Raw genomic sequence first — 20,468 nt, forward strand, 5'->3', positions numbered from 1 at the left:
TATAATTTAAAATGTAGACATTTGTGCATAACCAACGTCCACTGACTTCAAAAAAGTTTTAAAATCTTAAGAGTACAATTAATGGCAATACAAGGTATACTTTTGAATTAACATTTATTTGAAATATTTTCAAAATAATTTTAAGAGAATATTATTCCTTTTCTCTTGTCATTGATGAAGAAGAAAGAATCATGATCTTTCCATGAGGAATCTTGTCTCAAATATATTGTGTTGTGATATACCGTAGAGAAAACTGCTGAGAGCTATTAATTTTTCCAGAAAGCTACCTACATAAAGAAATTCCTCCTAACTGGGCACCACTGTACTAGAAACTTTCAGAGAGCAGTGTTTTAACTAAGATTAAGCTATCCTATTTCCTACCTAAATCAATTTCACCCAAATGAGGCGTTTGTGTTATAATTCATTGTTCCCCAGACTCTAAAATCAACCATCTGCCATCGGAGTTTCTGTACAGTAATTAAGGGACTATCCATTAGAACTGGCAAGAGCACAAAGTAAGAAGGAGGAGGGGACGAGCGGGGAGAAAAACCAAGCCGCTTAAAAAAGAGATGGAAGGTCTGGGTGTCTCACGCTGACCCCTCCACCAGTATCAGCTCGGAAACTGTCATCCATGAGGCAATACAGAAGTTAGGAGGAGTGGCGAGGCCAACTCCTTCGGGATTATCCGGACTGAAACCGCACTGGGGTCTCAGCACGCTCTTCATACCTTGAAAGAGAAAGGCTTTCGTCCCATTATGCAGCCCGGGGACCTGGCGCACTCCGGTCGTGGACTCCCCAAGTTCTAACTCTGTTAAGACGTCAATCTGTAGGGAGGGGTCCACACCAAGCCCCCAAACTGGTGGGAGTTGGGGAGAGGGTAGGAAAGAAAGAAAAAGCTCCATCAAAATACAAGCCTCTTCCTCCCGGGCAGCAAAGAACCGCATCTTGGAGACAATATTGCCAAGTGACTACAGCGGCGACTCCCTCCGCCGCCGCCAAGAGCCTTACCTGAGATCAGCAGCCAAGCTTTAAATAGCGGAGCACCCAGTCCCATTTCCGTGCCCTACTTTAAACCCCTTTCGCTGCAAAGTTCCCCCTAGGCCCTGAGACCTTGGACTAGAAGTGTGACCCGCCCTGCCGTCTCGAGACTAGACAAGCACAGACAAAATCCAAATCCAAACCCTTCCCCTACTCCAAGCTTCCCACTCCAGACCTACTTCGGGCGTCCCCAGCCAGCTCAGGCTGCCCCGAGGTGGGGGCCATCCCTTCCTCCCCGCCCCAGCTCTGCGGCCACTCACCTGCTCCGAGACCGAAGATCAAACAGAATGTTCTCAGTAAGACCCGAGCCTCCATGGTGTGGATCTGCTCAGTCCATCGTCTCCCTCTTTAAAAATAAAAATCGAAGACGTTCTTGGAATCAAGCGGGAAAAAAGCGTTTGTCTCTCTTGCCGCCGCCTCGGATTTACTGATTAGTAGGATTAGTAGGATTTGGTTGCCTAAGAAAAAAAAGGGAGGACCCCCCAGGCACGTGAAGAACTTAGACCCTCCAATGCGCACATCATTCCCACACGCAGATCCGAGGCGGCGGCGCCGGCTGGGGGGGGGCCCGGAGGGAGGGGTCGGGCTCGGGCTCGCCCGGGGCTGCTCCGAGGGGAATTTGCTCCGGAGGCGAAGAAAAGCAGCGGAAGGCACGCACACCCAGAGGCAGGGAGGCGGCCCCAAGAAAGCCGGGGCTGGGGCGGCACCCGCCCGGTTTCCCCGCCGCCCGAACCTGTTGTCAACGCAGAGACAATGGAGAGAGCCGGAGACGCGCGGAGGAGAGACTGCTCCTCCGGAGAGGGAGGGGCGGGCCCGCGGAGGCGGGGAGGGGAGGAGAAGGGAGGGACCGCCGAGGGCGAGGCCGGCGCTCCGCGTCTCTCTCCGCGGGCTCCTCGGTCTCCAAGCCCCGTCTAGCGAACCCTGGAGCAGCTGCAGCCTCCGCCCTCCTCCCTCCCTCCCTCGCTGACCCAGGCAACGCCAACCGCCTTTCGGGATCGAAAGATCTAAATTCAAGGTGCTAAGTTGATGCGCGGTCTTTGCTCTCACCCCTCGATTTCGGGCGCGTGTCTTGAAAGACGGACGGAGAGAGAAAGGACTACCCAGACGGAGACAGCGAGGCTAGGGGGAGATGCGCTCGCCCACCCTTTAGGCAAAGGAGGGAAGCCCGCGTACGGTCGTGCACTGGGCTCCGGAGCAGCCCCGGAGACTGGAGAGGGGACTCCCTCTCGGACACATGCGGAGGAAGGCTGCCAAAGCAAGCTAAACTCCCGAGGTGGGGCTGGGCAAAACAGAGAGAGCCTGGTGGAGAGCCTGGGAAGCCCCGGGAGCCCTAGGAGAGAGGTTCCCTGCCCGGGGTGGGGCACTGGCGAGCTTCTCTGGCTCCGAGAGAGCAGGGGACAACTTAGCCAAGAACTGCTGGACAGCTCCGGGACCTCGCGCGCCCCCTGCCAAACACAACGCCCAGAACCGGGCTCTGGTTCTCCAGGACGAGCACACAACACAGCAGGAGGCAAGGGCAGCAGAGCCAGCATGCCTGCCCACGCTGAAGCGAAGAGATAGACAGACAGACAGACTGACAGACAGACAGACAGATAGACAGATAGACGGAGAGAAGAAGCGAGAAAAATAAGCAGAAGAAGACGGAGCCTGGGCAAGAGAGAAGAGTGAAAGGAGCCACCTCATTGTTGACCATACTTAGGCAGGCTCTACCCACCCTTCACCATACATGCCAGGTCCATAACAGTGAGGTCATTTGAGATCTAATTCTCAGCAGGCAAAAGTATATTCAAGGTCAATGGCATATAATATTTTTCAACATAGTCCTAAAATTTTGAGGAAATTTTTGAATAACAGCATTCTACTCCCGTATTGAAAACGTATGAGTTTCAAAAATGATTAAAATGCCCATGAAGATGGAAAAAATATAGAAAGGCTATGAGGTAAGGTATGTAGGAAGCCTCGAGAAGGTGAAGGGGCAAGAAAAAGAATTCTCCCCTACATCCTCCAGAATGGAACAGGACCCTGCCAAGCCCCTGATTTTAGCCCAGTGAGATCCATTTTAGACTTTCGAACCACAGAACTGTAAGATAGCAAATCTGTGTTGTTTTAATCCACTAAATTTGTGGTAATTTGTTTCAGCATCCATAGAAAACTAATATAAGTACTAACCACATAAGGAAAAATTCAGTCAAAATAGTAGACTCTACTCACCCTGAGAGGATCCCCTTCTACCATTAACGCATCTCAAAGCTAAATAAAATGTTCAAGAACTTTTTTTATACACAGATGAGCTTTAAACAAAAAAAGAAAGAAAATCCCCAGAACGGTAGTGGGAAAAAAGAGGTAGCTGGAGATTGGCAGAGAAAGGAGTAACTGATGCAACAATTGCAAGAGGGTGGGACACAGGGTTTCAGACTCAACAGGGACTGTAAGACAAAGGGTAGGATTTTAACATCCACACAAGAACTGGAAGCAATGAATTATAGCCAAAACCAGAAGATATGAAGTTATTACTTCTCCCTCTGATAAAAACAAAGAACTTTGAAGGATTATACTATCCATGAAAATAAACTTTAAAAATTTTGCACGTTGGCCTAAGCAGTGACAGAAATGCTTGCCAGCTGCACATGATCATAGGTGGGAAACAATGTCATCTATAATAAATGTCAAATCTCAAGCCTTGCCACTTGCAGGTAAATGGTCCAAAATTACATTCCCCACAGGTGTCAGAATTCTAAAATCAAAAATTAGAATAAAATCCCCAGAATCTCCTGAAGAGGCAAATGTAAAACTTCTCTTAAAGGACCTTCCACAACTTCTGACAAATAAGAAGAAAATTTCTGATGAGGATAAAATCTCAATAAAATAATAATAATCAATTGCAATGAAATAAAATATGTGAAAGACAGGAGACACCAAAAAAGAGAAGTAGTATCTCATGAAATCAGAATATCCGAAAAATTTGATTAAAAGTATAAAATAAGTATGTTTAAATGTTTAAATAATCAGAGTGGGGTTTTTTTAAGGAATAGAAAAAAATAATGAAAAAACAGAATTGTGTAAGAAAAGATCAGGCAGATTTCAAAGCAAACCCAACAGAACTTCTGTAAATAAAAGCACATTTAAAGACAATGTTGAAAACCCATTGCTATAAAAAGCAGCAATAAAATAGAGCTGAAAATTAGAGAACAAACACTCTGGGAACAAAAAAGTGAGATCTGAGAATATTATTGAGAATATGGCAAGAATGATTAAAAAAAAGATGTACAACATGAACAAAACATGAATGTTAGAATTAAAAGATCCAAACATGCAACTACTTTGGAGATACCAAATAAGAGACTAGAGAGAATGGCAATAGACAGTGTTATAGGAAATATTTAAACAAATAAGAGTGAAAAGCTTTCAAAAATTAAATAATGACATGAGATTCTAATTCTGGGTAAAATGGAGTAAGCACACATCATCCTCTCATTCCCACTGAATGCTATTAAACCTGCACAGAATGCATGGAGTATCTAAAGCCTCTGAAAATTAAATAATAGCAGGCAAATTGAGAAGGAAGACCAAAGTTTGAGGTACCACCATACTGACAGTGACTACTCTAAGAAACAGTCCACCATCCAAGTCACAGACTGCTTCTAGGTGGTACACACATGGCATAAATCTGAATACACTACAAAGTCTTTGAAATCACACCAAAAGAAGCTAATCAAAACTTGCAATCTAAATCCAACAGGGTCAATTTTCTGCTTAAAAAAATAATTGTCATTCTCCATAGTACTTAACAAAATTCAGAGTCTCAGAATATAACATTAAAATGTTCAGGTTATAATCTGAAATTATTTGGCATTTGAAAAGCCAGGGAAACATCAACTTACATGAGAAAAATAAAATCAACAGACACCAATGCCAAGAGGACACAGACATTGGAATTATCCAGAAAAGACATTAAAGAAGATATTATAAAAATGCTCCAAAAAATAAGGGCAAACACTCTTGAAACAAATGAAAAGACAGAAAGCAGCAGCAAATAAATAGAATATATACAAAAAACCAAGTGGAAGTTTTAGAACTGGAAAACATAATAACTGAAATTTAAAAACTCATTTTAGGGCCAGCCCAGTGGCACAGCAGTTAAGTTCACACGTTCCACTTTGGTGGCCCAGTGTTCACCGGTTCGGATCCCAGGTGTAGACATGGCACCACTTGGCAAGCCATGCTGTGGTAGGTGTCCCACAGATAAAGTGGAAGAAGATGGGCACGGATGTTAGCTCAGGGCCAGTCCTCCTCAGCAAAAAGAGGAGGATTGGCAGCAGATGTTAGCTCAGGGCTAATCTTCCTCAAAAAAACCTCATTAGAATGGGCTCAGTAGCAGAATGGAGATGACAGAGGAAAGAGTCAGTGGGCTTGAAGATAGATCAATTGAAATTATTCAATCTGAACAACAGAGAGAAGTTTTTTGTTTTGTTTATTTTAAATAATTATATCAGCAGGACCCTGTGGGACAAAACCAAAAGAACCTTAATGTCATCAGAATCCCAGGAGAGGAGAAAAAGTTCAGTGCCAAAAAACGTATTTCAAGAAATAATGGCCTAAGACTTTTTCAATTTGGCAAGAGACATAAACTTACAGATTCAAGGAGCTCAGTGAATCCCAAACAGGATAAACTCAAAGAAATCCATGACCAGCCAAATCATAATCAAACTGCTGAAAACAACAGAAAAAGGAAAACTACCACAAAGAAAAAATTCCTGGAAGCAACTAGAGAAAAATGACATGTTACTTATAGTGAAGCCACACTTTGCAATGAATGCAGACTTATCAGAAATCATGGAGGCCAAAAGGAGGGGAACAACATTTTTTAAGGTGTTCAAAGAATTCTGTCATCCCAGAATTCTACATCTGGTGAAAATATCCTTCAAGAATAAAGATGAAGGAAAAACATTCTCATATGAATAAAATCTAAAAGAATTGGTTGCCAGGAGGCTTGCTCTAAAAGAATTGCTAAAGGAAGTTCTTCAAACAGAAGGGAAATGATAACAGAAAGACAACCAGCATATCAGAAATGAAGGAATAATGACAGAAATGGTAAATATCTGAGTAAACATAACAGATTATTCTTCTCTTGAGTTTTGTAAAATATGTTTGATGGTTGTATTGGTTTTCTATTACTACTATAACAAATTACCACAAACTTAGTGGCTTAAAATAACACAGTTTATTTAAGTTTATTTACAGTTCTGTAGGTCATAAATCTGACACTGGTCTTATCAGGCTAAGCTCAAAATGTTGATGAGGCTGCATTCCCTTCTGAAGGGTCTAGGTGAGAATCCATTTCCATGCCTTTTTCAACCTTAGTTCATTGCCCCTTTCCTCTGTCTTCAAAGTCAGCAAGAGCAGACTAAGTCCTTCTCACAGTGCATTCTCTCTGGTTCTCAGACTACAGTTTGGAAAGGTCCTGTGCTTTTAAGGACTTATATGATGATATTGGGGCCACTTGGATAATCTAGGATAATTTCACCATCTGAAGGCCCCTAATCGTAATCACATGTGCAAAGTTCCTTTAATGTAAGGTAACATATTCACAGGTTCTGGGAATTAGGGTGTGGACGTCTTTGGGGAGCCATTCTTCCAGCTATATAATTGAAAGAAAACACTTTTAAATTGTCTAATGGGGTTTCAGTGTGTGTAGAAATTCACTTCAAATATAATGTAGTAAGTGGAAGGTAAAAGGATTAAGAAAAGATATACTATGCAAACATTAATCAAAAGAATGTTTGAGTAGATATATTAATATCAGAAAAAGTAAACTTTAGAACAAATAAAATTACCAGGGATAAAGAGGTACATCATGTAATAATACAAGGCTCAATTCACAAAGAAGACATGACAATCCTACATGCACATGCACCTAATAGCAAAACTTTAAAATACATGAAAAAGTTACCCTAGGGAAATAGTGACAGAACTGAAGGAATAGATAAACCCACAAGTGTATTTAGAAACTTCCCACGTCTCTCTTTTGTAATCTTCAGTCCCAGGTAGTTACAATGCCAAATTCCACTAAACGTTTAAAGAAATAATAACATCAACTATACACAAATCTTCCAGAAAATAGAAAAGGTGGGAACATTTCCCAACTCTTTTTATGCAACTAGCATTACTCATACCAAAACCAGACAAAGACAATACAAAACTACAAAGAAAACTAGAACACAGACACAAAATATATCTTTTTTAACATACATGCAAAATCATCAACAAAATATTAGCGAATCAAATACAACAATACATAAAAAGAATAATAAACTACAATGAAGTGGGGTTCATGCCAAGAATGCAAGCTTGGTTTGATATTTTCAAATCAATCAATGTAGTCCACTACATTTACAATCTAAAGAAGATAAATCACGTGATGATAGTTGATGCAAGAAAAGCATTTGACAAAATTCAACACTAGCAATGATAAAATAAATAACTCACTGCAAAGTAAAAATAGAAGAGAACTTCCTCAATCTAATAAAGGACATTGAAAAAAATTCTACACTAACAAGGCAACATTGCACTGGAGTTTCTAATCAATGCAATGAGCCAAGAAAAATAAATAAAAGCCATTCCGATTGGAAAGGAAGAAATAATTTTTCCCTAGACGATTTTGTCATCTACATTTAAAAATTCCCAAAGTATCTATGAAAAAGCTACTAGGACTAGTAAGTAAGGTTAGAAATGTTACAGAAAACAAGGTCAACATACAGAAATCAGTTGTATTTCTATATTCCAGTAAGGAATAATTGAAAACATAAATAAACAATACCATCCATAACAGCATTAAAAAATATAAAATACTTATGGAGAAATCTAACTAAAAATACAGACAGGATTTTATACTAAAAACTAAAGAACATTGCTGAGTGAAATTAAAGAAGACCTAAATGGGTGTAAAGATTTACCATGCTCATTGATAAGAAGATTTAATATTATTAAGGTATAAGTTACACACATATTGATCTACAAATTCAAGACAATTCCAATCAAAAGCCCAATAGGGTATTTGATAACAATTGATAAGCTGACTATAAAATTTATATGGAAAAGCAAAGAAAATCAAAAAGGCAAAAAAAAAAATTGAAAAGAGCAAAATTGGAGGATTCGCACTGACTTCAAGACTATACTAGAAAGCTATAGTAACCAGGACAGTTAGGTATTAGGTATGAGGATGAGGATAGACATATAAATAATAGAATAGAATATAGGAATAGACCCACACATATATGCTTAACTGATCCTTTAAAAAGGCATCTAGATATTTCAATGGATAAACAATAATTTTTTAACAATGATGCTTGAACAACTGGACATCCACATAGGTAGGTAGGTAGGTAGGTAGGTAGGCAGGCAGGCAGGAAGGAAGGAAGGGGAGAGAAGAAATCCTTATCCGTAACCCTTATCTTGCATCATATATAAAAATTAACCTGAAAGAGATCACAAGCTTAAGTATAAAAGCTAAAACTATAAGACTTTTAGAAGACAACATAGGTGAAAATCTTTGTGACTTGGGTTAGGCAAAGATTTCTTAAGCAGGGCACAAAATGCACATAAATTAAAAGGAAAAAAGTGATAAATCGTACTTCAAAATTAAAAACTAGCTTTTTGGAAGACACCATTAAGAAAATTAAAAGAGAAAACACAGAAAAGGAGAAAATATTTGCAAAGCATATATCTAATAAAGGACTTGTATTCAGATTATTATAAAGAATTCTTATACTGCAAGACAAAAAAAATCAATTAGAAAAGGAAACAGGCAAAATATTTAAATAGACACTTTACCAAAAAGAGAGATACACATGGCTAAAAAGTACATGAAAAGGGCCCCAACATCAGCATTCATTAGGAAAATCCAAATTAAAACCACAATTAGATACACACTTATTAGAATGGCTAAAATTAAAGACTGACAAGTGCCGCTAGAAGCAAAGTGACCTGAACTCTCCTTCTTTGCTGGAGGGAATCAAAATGGTACAGGCCCTTTGGAAAACTGTTTGGAAGCTCCTTATAAAGTAAAATATTCACTCCTAGGTATTTACTGTAGAGAAATGGAAACAGATTTCCTCAGAAAAACACATTTTGGAATGTTTATAGTAGATTTATTCATTTTAACCAAATGTAGAAACAGCCCAAACGTCCACTGACTGATAAATGGATAAACAAATTGTGGTGATTCAGGCAATGGAACACTATTCAGCAATAAAAAGCAGTGAACTGATACATGCAGCAATATGCTTCTTTGATATGCTGTGGCCTGTTACAAAACCTGGGATGATGACAGGGTGATTCTTGACTCATTTTCTTGTTCCCTTCATTTTACATCAACAATCCTCAGAGTATCTTGTTTTCTACTCCAGGGGTCAGCGGAGAGTGGTTCAGATGTATTTAACCAACCACACACTTGGGCACCTCCCACACCTCACATGTAAGCTGAAATGGCCTAACACTTCAAGATTTTTATTTGTGAGGTTTTGTCAAAACAAATAAGACCACATAAAATAATAGAATGATTCTGAAAATAGACTAGGAAGGGTATAAAGAGACAAGAAGAGATTGGCAACTTTAAAATAGCATGATGACATATGACATGGAAAAAAGAACGGTAAGTGGGAGAAGAGCATTTATGTAACAAATGTGCCTTTCCTTCCAAAGCACACTCTTACTCACTTGTTGATGGTGGAAGGTCAAAGAGATGCCCATTTTAGACAAGGGAGGAGGTTAGGTTTCAGTCAACATTCTTTATATTCTCCACACACTTTGAACTATACACACAACTCATCTGAAACTCTCTAAGAAAGATAAGAGAAGTGTTTCAAACACAGTTCTAGAGGCAGCAGAGTGAAAAGAAACAAGCTTGCAACTTGGTCAGGACTCTGGGGCCAAGGCCCTGTCCCACCTTTTTCCTGAGCCAGACACAGCCTCCCTGCACCCGTTATCAGGATAGCATAATAACTAACGCCCATCTATCCCAGGGCTGCTGAGGGTCAAGTCCACTTCGAAAATTGCCATGCAGTGTATCAATGCTAGTTCTTACTGTCATCACATTAAACTATGCCACATCAGAATTGGCCTGTTTCTGTCAGTCCCCTTGTGATTCAGTTATTGTCATGCAAAATAATGGTAATTAAAATCAGTCCATAGCAACAGGCAGAGAAAAGAGAAGTGGAAATGAGAATATGGGTAACTACATAGCACTGTTAGCTAGAGAACCTTGTTGGTTAAATACATATATATACAGTGTTCTGAGCAGAGGACTGATTTACTGGCTCACCAGATGTTATCAGTCTCAGCCCAGCCCCACTGGCCTGATGGTTAAGTTTGGCCTGGACCTCCCCACTCCTCAGTGGCCATGGGGAGGCTCACACTCAAAAAGAGGAAGATTGGCAACAGATGTTAGCTTAGCTCAGGGCGAAACTTCCTCAGCAAAAAATAAAATCAAATAAAGTAAAATAAAATGTTATCAGTCTCCAAAAGCCATGAGTCATCTGTTTAAAAACTTATCCCACCATGCAGTCCTTAGTTTTAACTGCCAATAGACAGACAAACAGAGAAAGCACTGGCTGCTTTTGCCAATACACTGCACTACTCAGTGTTCATCGCAACAGAATGAATGGTCCACGTGGACCCAGCTCATCTGCGGGCTTCTGGCCTTGCTTAATGTTTCCTATCAAATGACAGGGCTTTGCCTAGCATTAAGAGACAAACTAACCTTCCTAAGAAGAGCTAAAGGCCAGAATATTCTTAGCAATATCTAGAAACCAGCATTACTTATGTTAGATTTCTCCCTTCATCCTGTAAACTTAACTCCAGAAATGGTAACTACAGAAATCATTAAAAATTCCATTTTCAGAGGAAGATTTTTATTTGTTTCTGCCTCTGCTATCATCAAAAATAATTCTCTTTTTCTAAGGCTACACATAGCCCACACCTTAAAGGAAATTTACTAAGTTCCGGCCTCAACACACAATAATTCAAAATCTCTCCTGACTCATCACATAATTCTTGCTAGTGCTTAGCTACTGACATTAGAATTTTCTTTTTGATGAACATGTAGTTACTAGAAGGAAATTCCAGACCAGGTTCCCAAATGCATGGCTTGAGAACAAGGATAAGAGGCTGGGAGGGACCCAGATTCAGCGTGAGCTCAGCTAAAGCGTCTATTCACACGTATCTTCAAATCCTCTGACAGGAAGAAATGCCTGAAGAATTCTGTCAGCCTGCCAGGTCCAGCCTCTATCTCCAGCTCTTACTGTCTTGGCCAAAGGCTGGACCTGAGAACACAAACAGAAAGACAGAGCTGCTGAATGAGCAGGTAAACAAAAGTGTGAGCACGGCAGGCAGTGTTAGGTCATCCTTATCCTTTCCCTGGGCAGGCTGACTCTCAACATTCATAGCGTTAAGGTGATTTGTTGGGAAGACTGGCCATCGCTCATAATTGCATAATAGGAAAGCTTAAAAAGTTCTCAGTTTGCCAACCAAGACACAGACAAGTCAACTAATTTGTTCCAAATCACACAACTAATTAATTTCAGAGCTGGTGCATAAGCCTCATTCTCCTAATTTACTTTTTTACTCAACAGTTGTGGAGGCCCAACTACGTGATAAGCACCATGCTCCATGACTCAGATCAGCAAATCTCAACCGGGGTCCAAGCGCCACTTTGACCAAAGGGACCTTATGAAGAGTTACAGACTAACCTACAAATATAACTGCTGCCTCCAGATCCTCCAAGAAAATTATGTGCCCCCTCATGGACTTTCTTGAACAGCTACATGAAGTATTATGTAGGCCCCAGCTATACGTCCCTGAGCGAATCTCTCACTTTCTGTCCCCACACTAACTCTGCTCTAGTACCTCTTGGGTGTTCCTTGAACCAGCCAAGCATGCTCCTGCCTCAGGAACTTTGCATACCCATTTTTCTCTGTCTTGAATGCTCTTCTCCCACCCACTTCTTTCAAATATCACCTTCTTGGTGAGTCCTTCCCAAAGACCCTATTTGCAACCCCCGCTTATATATACTCAGCACTTACTATGCCCATTCTTTGCTTAATTTTACTTATTTCTATATTTATTACATATTTGATTATTTGTTTACAGTCTATGTCCCTTCACTCTAGGATATAACCTCCATTTTTCACAGGTTTTATCACTGCTTTATTCTTAATAGCTGCAACAGTGCCTGGCACATTGTAGATGTCAGTAAACATTTGTTGAATACAAGAATAATGTATATAAATGCACCTAGTATGTGTCTGGTATGTAGTAGACATTCAATAAACGGTAGCTACTATTATTTAGAATTTAACTAGAGTAAAGTTATGCAAACTAGAGATCAACAGGCTATAATCCTTTAAAGCACGCAAAACCTCCTTGTTAACATCTACAGAACATTCTACCTAGTTGCTAAGATATGGCAAAAGCCTGCCTCTTTCATATGTAGGTCACTACTATACATTCAAAATGGGTTCAACAAGTGATTTTTGATGGAGATCTAAGTTTCTAAGTGAAACCACCTGTGTAAAATTTGCAGTAGTTTTGTAAAATAATTTTTTTAGCGACAAAAAGAAATTGACAACTTATTTTCGCTTGTTATTTATCTCAGTCCTTCAGGTTCTTACTGATTGTACACAAGAATGTGCCTCAAAATGCCTCCAACTTAGGATAAAGCACATTCTTTTCATTTCCTTTAGTTTCCTCCTTTTCCCAGAGGAAAGTGTATCAATGTGACTGACAACTATTTTTCCGACATTACAAGTGTATTTCAAGTTTTTGCTCTTCTATTCCCTTTATTCACATATCAAATTATTTTTTCCCTTTGACTTGACTATTGTGGCATCCTGTTTCCTTCTGTGTGTGATCCATTATTTTAATTGACAAAAACTCATGTGTGAATGTAACTTTATTTTCTATACCTCATATTCAATTTAAGACCTCACTTTTTCCTGGCAAAAGAATAATAACTGTTGTTATTGAGTGATTACTATGTGCCAGACATTGTCCTAAGAGAAATAACTCACTAATTCTCCTAATAGTCCTATGAGGGACCCATATTACAGAGGAGGAAAGTGAGGCATGGAGGGGTTAAATATCTACAGCTGGGGTCATACAGCTGATAGTGGTAAAGCTGTTCAAACAGAGGTAGTGTGACTCCAATGTTGATTCTCTTAGACACTCCACTAGAGTTATCTCTTCTAAAAATTGCTAGAAAATTTAATCTAGTGAATTCTAGGCTGATTTAATCACTTCTATTTTTTTTTCTGGTCATTTCCTCTTTAAACTCAGTTGAAATTCTCCCCCTTCATATCATTGCCCGCAAGGGTGCATATATTTCATCAGGACAGTGGCAGAGAAGGCATCTTCTCCATCATCACCCTTACAGATTAGAGTGTGCTACTTGTATTCAAATCCCCCACTTTGCCCATTTGCCTCCTTCTAAGGTGGTCCTCACTCAGAGGACCATCCTTGTTCCCTCTGCCCTGCCACTCTGGCCACAGCTGTTTGAGTTTGATGAATGTCCCAGATATCCTAGTAGACTGGAACCAAGAAGAGAGGTCTGGGCTAGCCCAGAGGTGGTCATTGAAGCCATGGCAGTAGATCTTGCTGAAATTCCCCATGCTCTAATAGCTGGCAGATTCATATGCAATATGCAATCCCCTAGAGAGGTCATGTTCTCGAAGTTCTCCCACAGGATGAACCACAAAAGGACCTCTGCGCTCAGCTCAGTCACTGCCCCTCCAGGAGCCCAGGTAGCTGGGACAATGTCCTTTAAGAGCCAAAGTCACTTACATTATTATTGTTGTTGTTATCATCATCATTGTTTTATTGTCGAATTTTTGTTTATTCTTAATTTTCTTATATATTAGTGTTCTCTTCAAAAAATTTATTTTTATTTCTATGACAGATTTTTTCCTTCTGTGGGTCAGGACTCTGTATAGAAAAAGCTTTTTCCACCTTTCCCAGTAGACTGAAAGCTCTGTAAGAGCAGGGCTTGTGTCTTTCTTATTCATGGTTGCACGTTTAAGGCCAAACATAATGCCAAGCAGTAAGTCCAGGGCTCAGGGCATATTTGTTTAAGCAAGTTGAAATGGAATTTCCTCTCCCCCTTCTTACTCAATTACTTAGAATGTGGATCTGTTCTTTGCGTTGAGAGGCCCTCAGAACAATATTTTTTTTAGAAATCATATGGATATATTTATTGAATATATTGGCAAAGTACACTATAATTTAAAGACTACAGACATTTTCAAATATATCTTAGAAATGGAACGAGTCAATTCCAATAGCATGTTCACGATGTTGCTGTTTTCTTTCTAACCCTGGTAACTGTTCCACACTGAGTGAGGTATCTGGCAAACTTGTGAGGCTGCCACCGAGCTGAGAGAATAAGGGTATGGTTCAGAATAGGACTGAATCTCTTTTCAAGATGTGAGCATTTGAAAAAGGAATCAGTGTGTGAAGATCAATCTAGAGGAGCGTGTGAGTGAACAGTTGAATGGCATGACAAGAGTAGAGATAAAAATAGCACCAGACTGACAGACTGCATTCGAGGTTTCCACTGCCAATTCCACCACTGTGCATCTGCACAGGTCAAAGGATCTTCTCCATCACAACCACCAAGCCATAGTCACAAAAATACCTAAAACATACAAAGTGCCCACCAGCTTTCAGACACTGTGCTTAAAAGTTTTCATAGATTATTTCATTTATCCATCACAATAGCCCTATAAGGTAAATACCACTATTATTACCATCAAACTATTACAGATGAAGAAATCAAAGCAGAGAGAAAGGTAACCTGCCCGAGGTCGACATTAAGTAAGGGGCACAGTTGGGCTTTGAATCTTAACAATTTGATTCTAACACCCAAACTCTTTATTTTAACGTCATAAACCCAGAGGACATGAGTTTAACTCATGGAAATTCACATGGGGAAGACACTGCTGTTCGGCGCACTGCGTCAGTACGCACGCGGACCCGTCTGCCAGCGCTGCCGTAGCAGACTACCACAGACTGGGTGGCTTAGAACAACCGAAGTCTATGCCCTCGCGGTTCTGGAAGGTGACGTCTGAATGAAGGGGGATGGTCTGAGGCCTCTAGGAGGATCCCTTCTCGACTTTTCCAGCTTCGGGTGGCCTCAGGTGTTCCCTGGTTTGCAGCTGCATACCTCCCATCTCTGCTCCAAGACCCCAACCCTTAATCAGTCCTTTCTCTTGAAGCTCTCTGAGTCTATGTTCTCACTAATTTTCTCTATCAGCAGTTACGTTCAATACATCAAGCCCTTTTCAGCTCCAGAATTCTATTATTCTAAATAAAACACGGCCAAACTAACTCTTCACATATTCAGTTATTATACACAATCACGTAAGCACAATTTTGCTAATAAGAACTTAGCATAAAGTCATCCTTCACTTAAATGGCAATTATCAACATTATTTTAACACAGTTAAATCAAGTATTTCTGGGATCTCATCGGTGCCTCTTTACTGCTCGGAGTGGGCGGAGGCTGCGGTATCAGGCATGATTACAGAGGAGGCTCTTGTACCATCTTAGAACAAGCTGCCTACGCGATCTGAGAGTAGCTGAGCTCCTGTTCTGAGGCCCTAAGCAAGCTTCACAGCTGGGCTCTCCCAAGCCTCCTAATCGTGAATGTCCACATAGCATCCTAAATAACGAGAATAACAACTATCACTGAGCCTTCAAAGTCTTCTTCCTGCCCTTAGGGCCATGTCCAAAACCCTAAACCTGCCTACGCCAGTGTTTCACAAACTGCGTTTCTCAAACTGTTAGTGACAGACTAATTTTTCCCAGTTTTATTGAGGTGATAGATGAATTTTTAATCTCTAATCCATTTTGAATCAACAGATTAGAGATTTAAAATTTTATGTTTGTAAAGTATAAGAAAACGAACTTTCAGAAAAATAAATGTAAAAAGACATACAAACTCAACAGAGCTAAAATTACATTTCAGTAAATCTAATCAGAACAAACATAAGAGGAAAAAATTACAGAAACTACATACCCTGTTTATTGCAAGCGTGCAGGAGATTGAAACGGAGAATCGTTGATTATGCTCACGATTTTTGTCATTTGCAATCACAAAAAACAGAAAGTTATAAAGAAAATAGAAATCCCCCGTATTAAATTGCTTTACAGACACTTTGAACGCACACTGTGTATATCAATAGTTGAGCTTGTCTTCTACTTGTTAATTTACCCAGGTTGGATTGATGACAATGCTACTCTCATGGGATAACATACATCTGTGTTTTGTTTTATTAACACTCATAATAGAGATATCAGTCTCACAAAGGAATATTGACAGAAATGGAAGAAAATGAATTACAGTAAGCTCAGGATATTTGTTTTTAATTTTTATCTAAAGTAGCAAGTGATGCTATATTTTCAAAATCTGTCTTTGATCCTTTGTCAGTAAACAGTTACAACAATTTATCATGTAAAGTCATGACTGAATTTCATTATCTTTCAAAAATTAAAAGGAATGCTGGATGCACTGTTTTTTCATTCATACATCTTCTTTTGATACAAAGTAAAACTCCAAACATTCTGTCAAATTTGTAAGGCATTCACAGATGTGCAACCCCAAGATCATCAGTTATCCCATTGATACTTTTTGTTAAATTACGGAACATGTCATAACAATCCATAGAAACTGCTCTTCTAAGCTTCTAACTCTCAATTTTACCCTTCGGTTTTACCTATTATTGAAATATACTTTACATTCCTTCCTTGAATGAATGTATTTAGATCATTCAAAATATCACAGGTGTCAGATACATAAACAACAATTCACAACTTTAAAATGTTGAGATAAAACTGATTTCTTATCTTACAGAAAGACTAAGTTTCTTTTGTGGTTCAAATGTTCTCAACAGAACATCTTCCCTCTATAATCATCATAATAATTCAGCATGCAAAAACAATTGCTTATGATCAGTTTTCCTATCATTCACATCAATAAATAATAATAAAGAGAATAATGTAGTAAAGAATTTAACACATTAGCCTTAACATAACTCACAATTTTTACCACGTCACTAAGCACACTGCTGTCTAGTTCAGCTGACATTTTTCTTTTAACAAGTCTTTCTCAATGAAGGAAATCTTTACCTATGTATTTATTCCAGAATGCTTTTCTATTACTGCAGTTGCACTATTAGACGATACATCTACATAAAACTTAAAGGGCAAACCACATTAGCTGACACTGACCACACGCTTAGATGCTGTGGTAACATCAAAATGCAGTAAGAGTTTCTACACATTTACTCTTTATTTATCTCATGTAGACCCATTATCAACAGTTTAAAACTAGCACCACACTTTGAGCAGCCTTGATCTACAAGACTCTCCATAATCCATCTCTCATTCAGCTGTCCAGTCTTATCTCATGCCACTTTCTTCCTCACTCTCTATACTCTGGTCATATGCAAATACTCCATGTTCTCTCCCACTTCAACTCTATAGTTCTATTAGAACTTGTCATCTTTTTTTTTTTTTAAGATTTTATTTTCCTTTTTCTCTCCAAAGCCCCCTGGTACATAGTTGTATATTTTAGTTGTGGGTCCTTCTAGTTGTGGCACATGGGATGCCGCCTCAGCATGGCCTGGAGAGCGGTGCCATGTCCGCGCCCAGGATCCGAACCGGCGAAACCCCAGGCCCCCGAAGCGGAGTGCACGACCTTAACCACTAGGCAACGGGGCCTGCCCCTGAGCTTGTCATCTTTATAACCATTTATATCTGTGCTCCTTCTAGATCATAACCACTGTAGGGCCAGAGACTATGTCTACCTTGCTTGATCATCAAATCCCAAATGCCAGGAACATTGCAGACGTTCAATATTCATTGATCAGACTTTTTCTACAGCAGTTTACAGAGTATAGCCACAAAAATGTCTCTTCCTTTCTCATATCTCAGAAAAAAATATAAAATAACATATTCAGACTCATGGGTAGCAACAGTAAAAAGTAACCCCCCATATTGATAATATGCCTCCTTCTAGGAACTATTTAGCTCCTGAGCCTTCTGGAGGCAGGAAAAGAAAAGGAATAAAGGAGAAGGGGGATGAGATGGGATGGGAAGGAGGGCAGACACAAATGAAGAAAGGGGCCAAGTCAGAAGAGCAGTACAAAAGCAGCTAAGTTTTCTGTATTTTGTCATTTGCTTGGCCTGGAATGGCCTTCCATCTCTCACTTTGCGTCCCCACTCTCACCCCATACCTGACCTGATGAACGTCCACTCATCCTTCAAGACTCACATGATTATCACTTCCCTTACACACACACACACACACACACACACACACACAGAGCTGAGGTTGGATGCTCCCTTCTCAACTGTATTCTTCAAATCCATAGCGCTCAGTATTCACCTCTGTTGCAAAATATATCCTATCATTTTCACAAAGTTGTTTACTTGTCTATCTCTCCTCTACCTAGAATGTATCTGCCTTGAGGGCAGGAATTCTTGCTCACCTTTGAAGTTCCAGCACGTGCCTGACCCAATGAAGATTTCAATATACGTTTGCTGATATGATGAATGAATAAGGTTTGTGTCTATTTTCCTGGCCATGACAAGTGTCAGTAGGGTGGGGCAGATGACGGATGGGAGCAGGGGAGTAGAGAAGGGAAAAGAGAAAAGAATTGAGTGTGGAGTGAGGGATAGAAATTAGGCCAGATGGCAGTGAAAGGAACTCTTAAGGGTGAAGTAAATGAGGACAGATATGTGGGAGAAAAAATAGATAAGAAAAAGGAGGCACAAAAGATCACTGAGTTATTACAAAAAACACTAATATTCCATGAAATTTTATCTTGTCTTTTTTTCTTTACTTGAGTATCCTTGTTCCTTTGCTTATTCATTTATTTTTCCAACAATAATTTACTGAGAATCTACTTTATAGAAGGCGTTGTGTTAGGTTCTAGGAATATGGAGATAGAGAACTGAGCTGGTAAGCAGCTAGTCCTGATACAGCATGATAAGAGCAAGAATAGAGATTTATACAGAATAGAACAAGGGTGGGGAAGAAGGGCATGTAAACCAACAGACTCTACATATTTACCACATGGATCCTTTTGGCCCCTCAGTCAAAGAATGGACTGGTAACACATCAGTCCTTGCCTGAGATGGGTCGCCATGCTACACCTTGGGAGGATAAAACATTCTGTGACTTAGAATTCTTTTCATATTTCTCAGTGTTCAGACTTAGAGTTTTGTCTTTAGCCAGTTTTAATAATAACAAAAATATATAAGACTATTCTAATTTAAGACATCTTCTAAAGCTAGCCAGACAGGCAAATAATGTTTCACATTTTATGAATTATTTTTTATCCCCACTTTTCTGCAGCAAACAGATAAATTCCACCCCACCTAATGTAATAGGGAAAAGTATTGATTTCTGAATTTGCTAATTTCACTTTGCTGATATTTTATCTTGGATTTAGAACAGATTAATAACAGCCTAATGGAATATATCTACTTAACCTGATTTACTAGTATCATTATTTTCATCACTGCCATTTCTGTAAAACTTCAAAATTTGCTATCTGAGGTCTTCAGCTGGGTGTGTGATTTTTTAAATTGGTAAGCTGATGTATCGCATCAGATTTATCATATCTGATATCATATTTTATAATATGACATATATCATAATTTATAAATTCTATTCATTTAAAATCATTTAGTGCATAAAGTAAAATAAATGTTTATCTAAATTCATCCTTACACAAAAAGTTCAGATTAGGAAAAAACCATTAAACTTCAACTACAGTCTGGTTTCTAAAATAGCATGGTAACATGATGTAGAATCAGAAACTGAGTGTATTGCATACTGAATTTTCAATTAAATATTGATACCATTTGCTATGCTTTCATAACTCAAAGAGACTGTGAGGAGGGTGGGTAGAGTATGGAAAGTCGCTTTCCATAAGAAATTCTAGCTAGAACCCAGTCTAGAAGCTATGATGACAGACATAAAATCCTGGTTAACAATAGAGAGGGGAGCTAAAAGATATAATGAACAGTAAACATGTGGGTGAGAGGTATGAATCACAAAGGAGGTGGTAGGAAAACAGGTAATATTTGTTCTCCTATTTGATTGGTTGGAGTCGGCAAGGAGATAAGGCAGGAAGTAGAGAAGGAAGAAAGAAGCCCTATGGAGAAAGGAGGTCTCCTGCGCCCTTCCCCTTGGCACTTAGAGGACAGGAGCAGATTGGATTATTGCTTTGGTGCTAGAAGAGCATCTATTTCCCAGGGTAACAGAGTGTTAACTCTGGTCAAAGGGTGATATGATGAGATTACAGCAATTTACTAAGGGCCATCAGTTCAGTTAAAAGGAACAATATGGAACAGCTGAAATGCAAAGAGGA

General features: G+C 39.5%; 1 protein-coding gene across 4 annotated transcripts in view; it reads right to left on the reverse strand.

The window, feature by feature from the left end:
- The window catches only part of NELL2 (neural EGFL like 2), a 355,809-nt gene that overhangs the window by 300,898 nt on the left and 34,443 nt on the right, over positions 1-20,468 (reverse strand). The window contains exons 1-3 of one of the 4 annotated variants that reach the window (XM_014836288.3): positions 2,086-2,448; positions 1,299-1,384; positions 728-856 (exon numbers count right to left, since the gene is read on the reverse strand). In XM_014836288.3, coding sequence (XP_014691774.1) covers positions 728-856; positions 1,299-1,353 — 184 coding nt within the window. In that variant the 5' untranslated portion in view covers positions 1,354-1,384; positions 2,086-2,448. Of the gene's footprint in view, positions 1-727; positions 857-1,298; positions 1,456-1,595; positions 1,956-2,085; positions 2,449-20,468 lie in introns of those variants that run through there. The other 3 variants (XM_014836289.3, XM_070494723.1, XM_070494724.1) reach the window with 3 other exon arrangements.

The sequence above is a fragment of the Equus asinus genome, chromosome 22 (genome assembly GCF_041296235.1).
Source record: "Equus asinus isolate D_3611 breed Donkey chromosome 22, EquAss-T2T_v2, whole genome shotgun sequence".
NCBI lineage: Eukaryota > Metazoa > Chordata > Mammalia > Perissodactyla > Equidae > Equus > Equus asinus.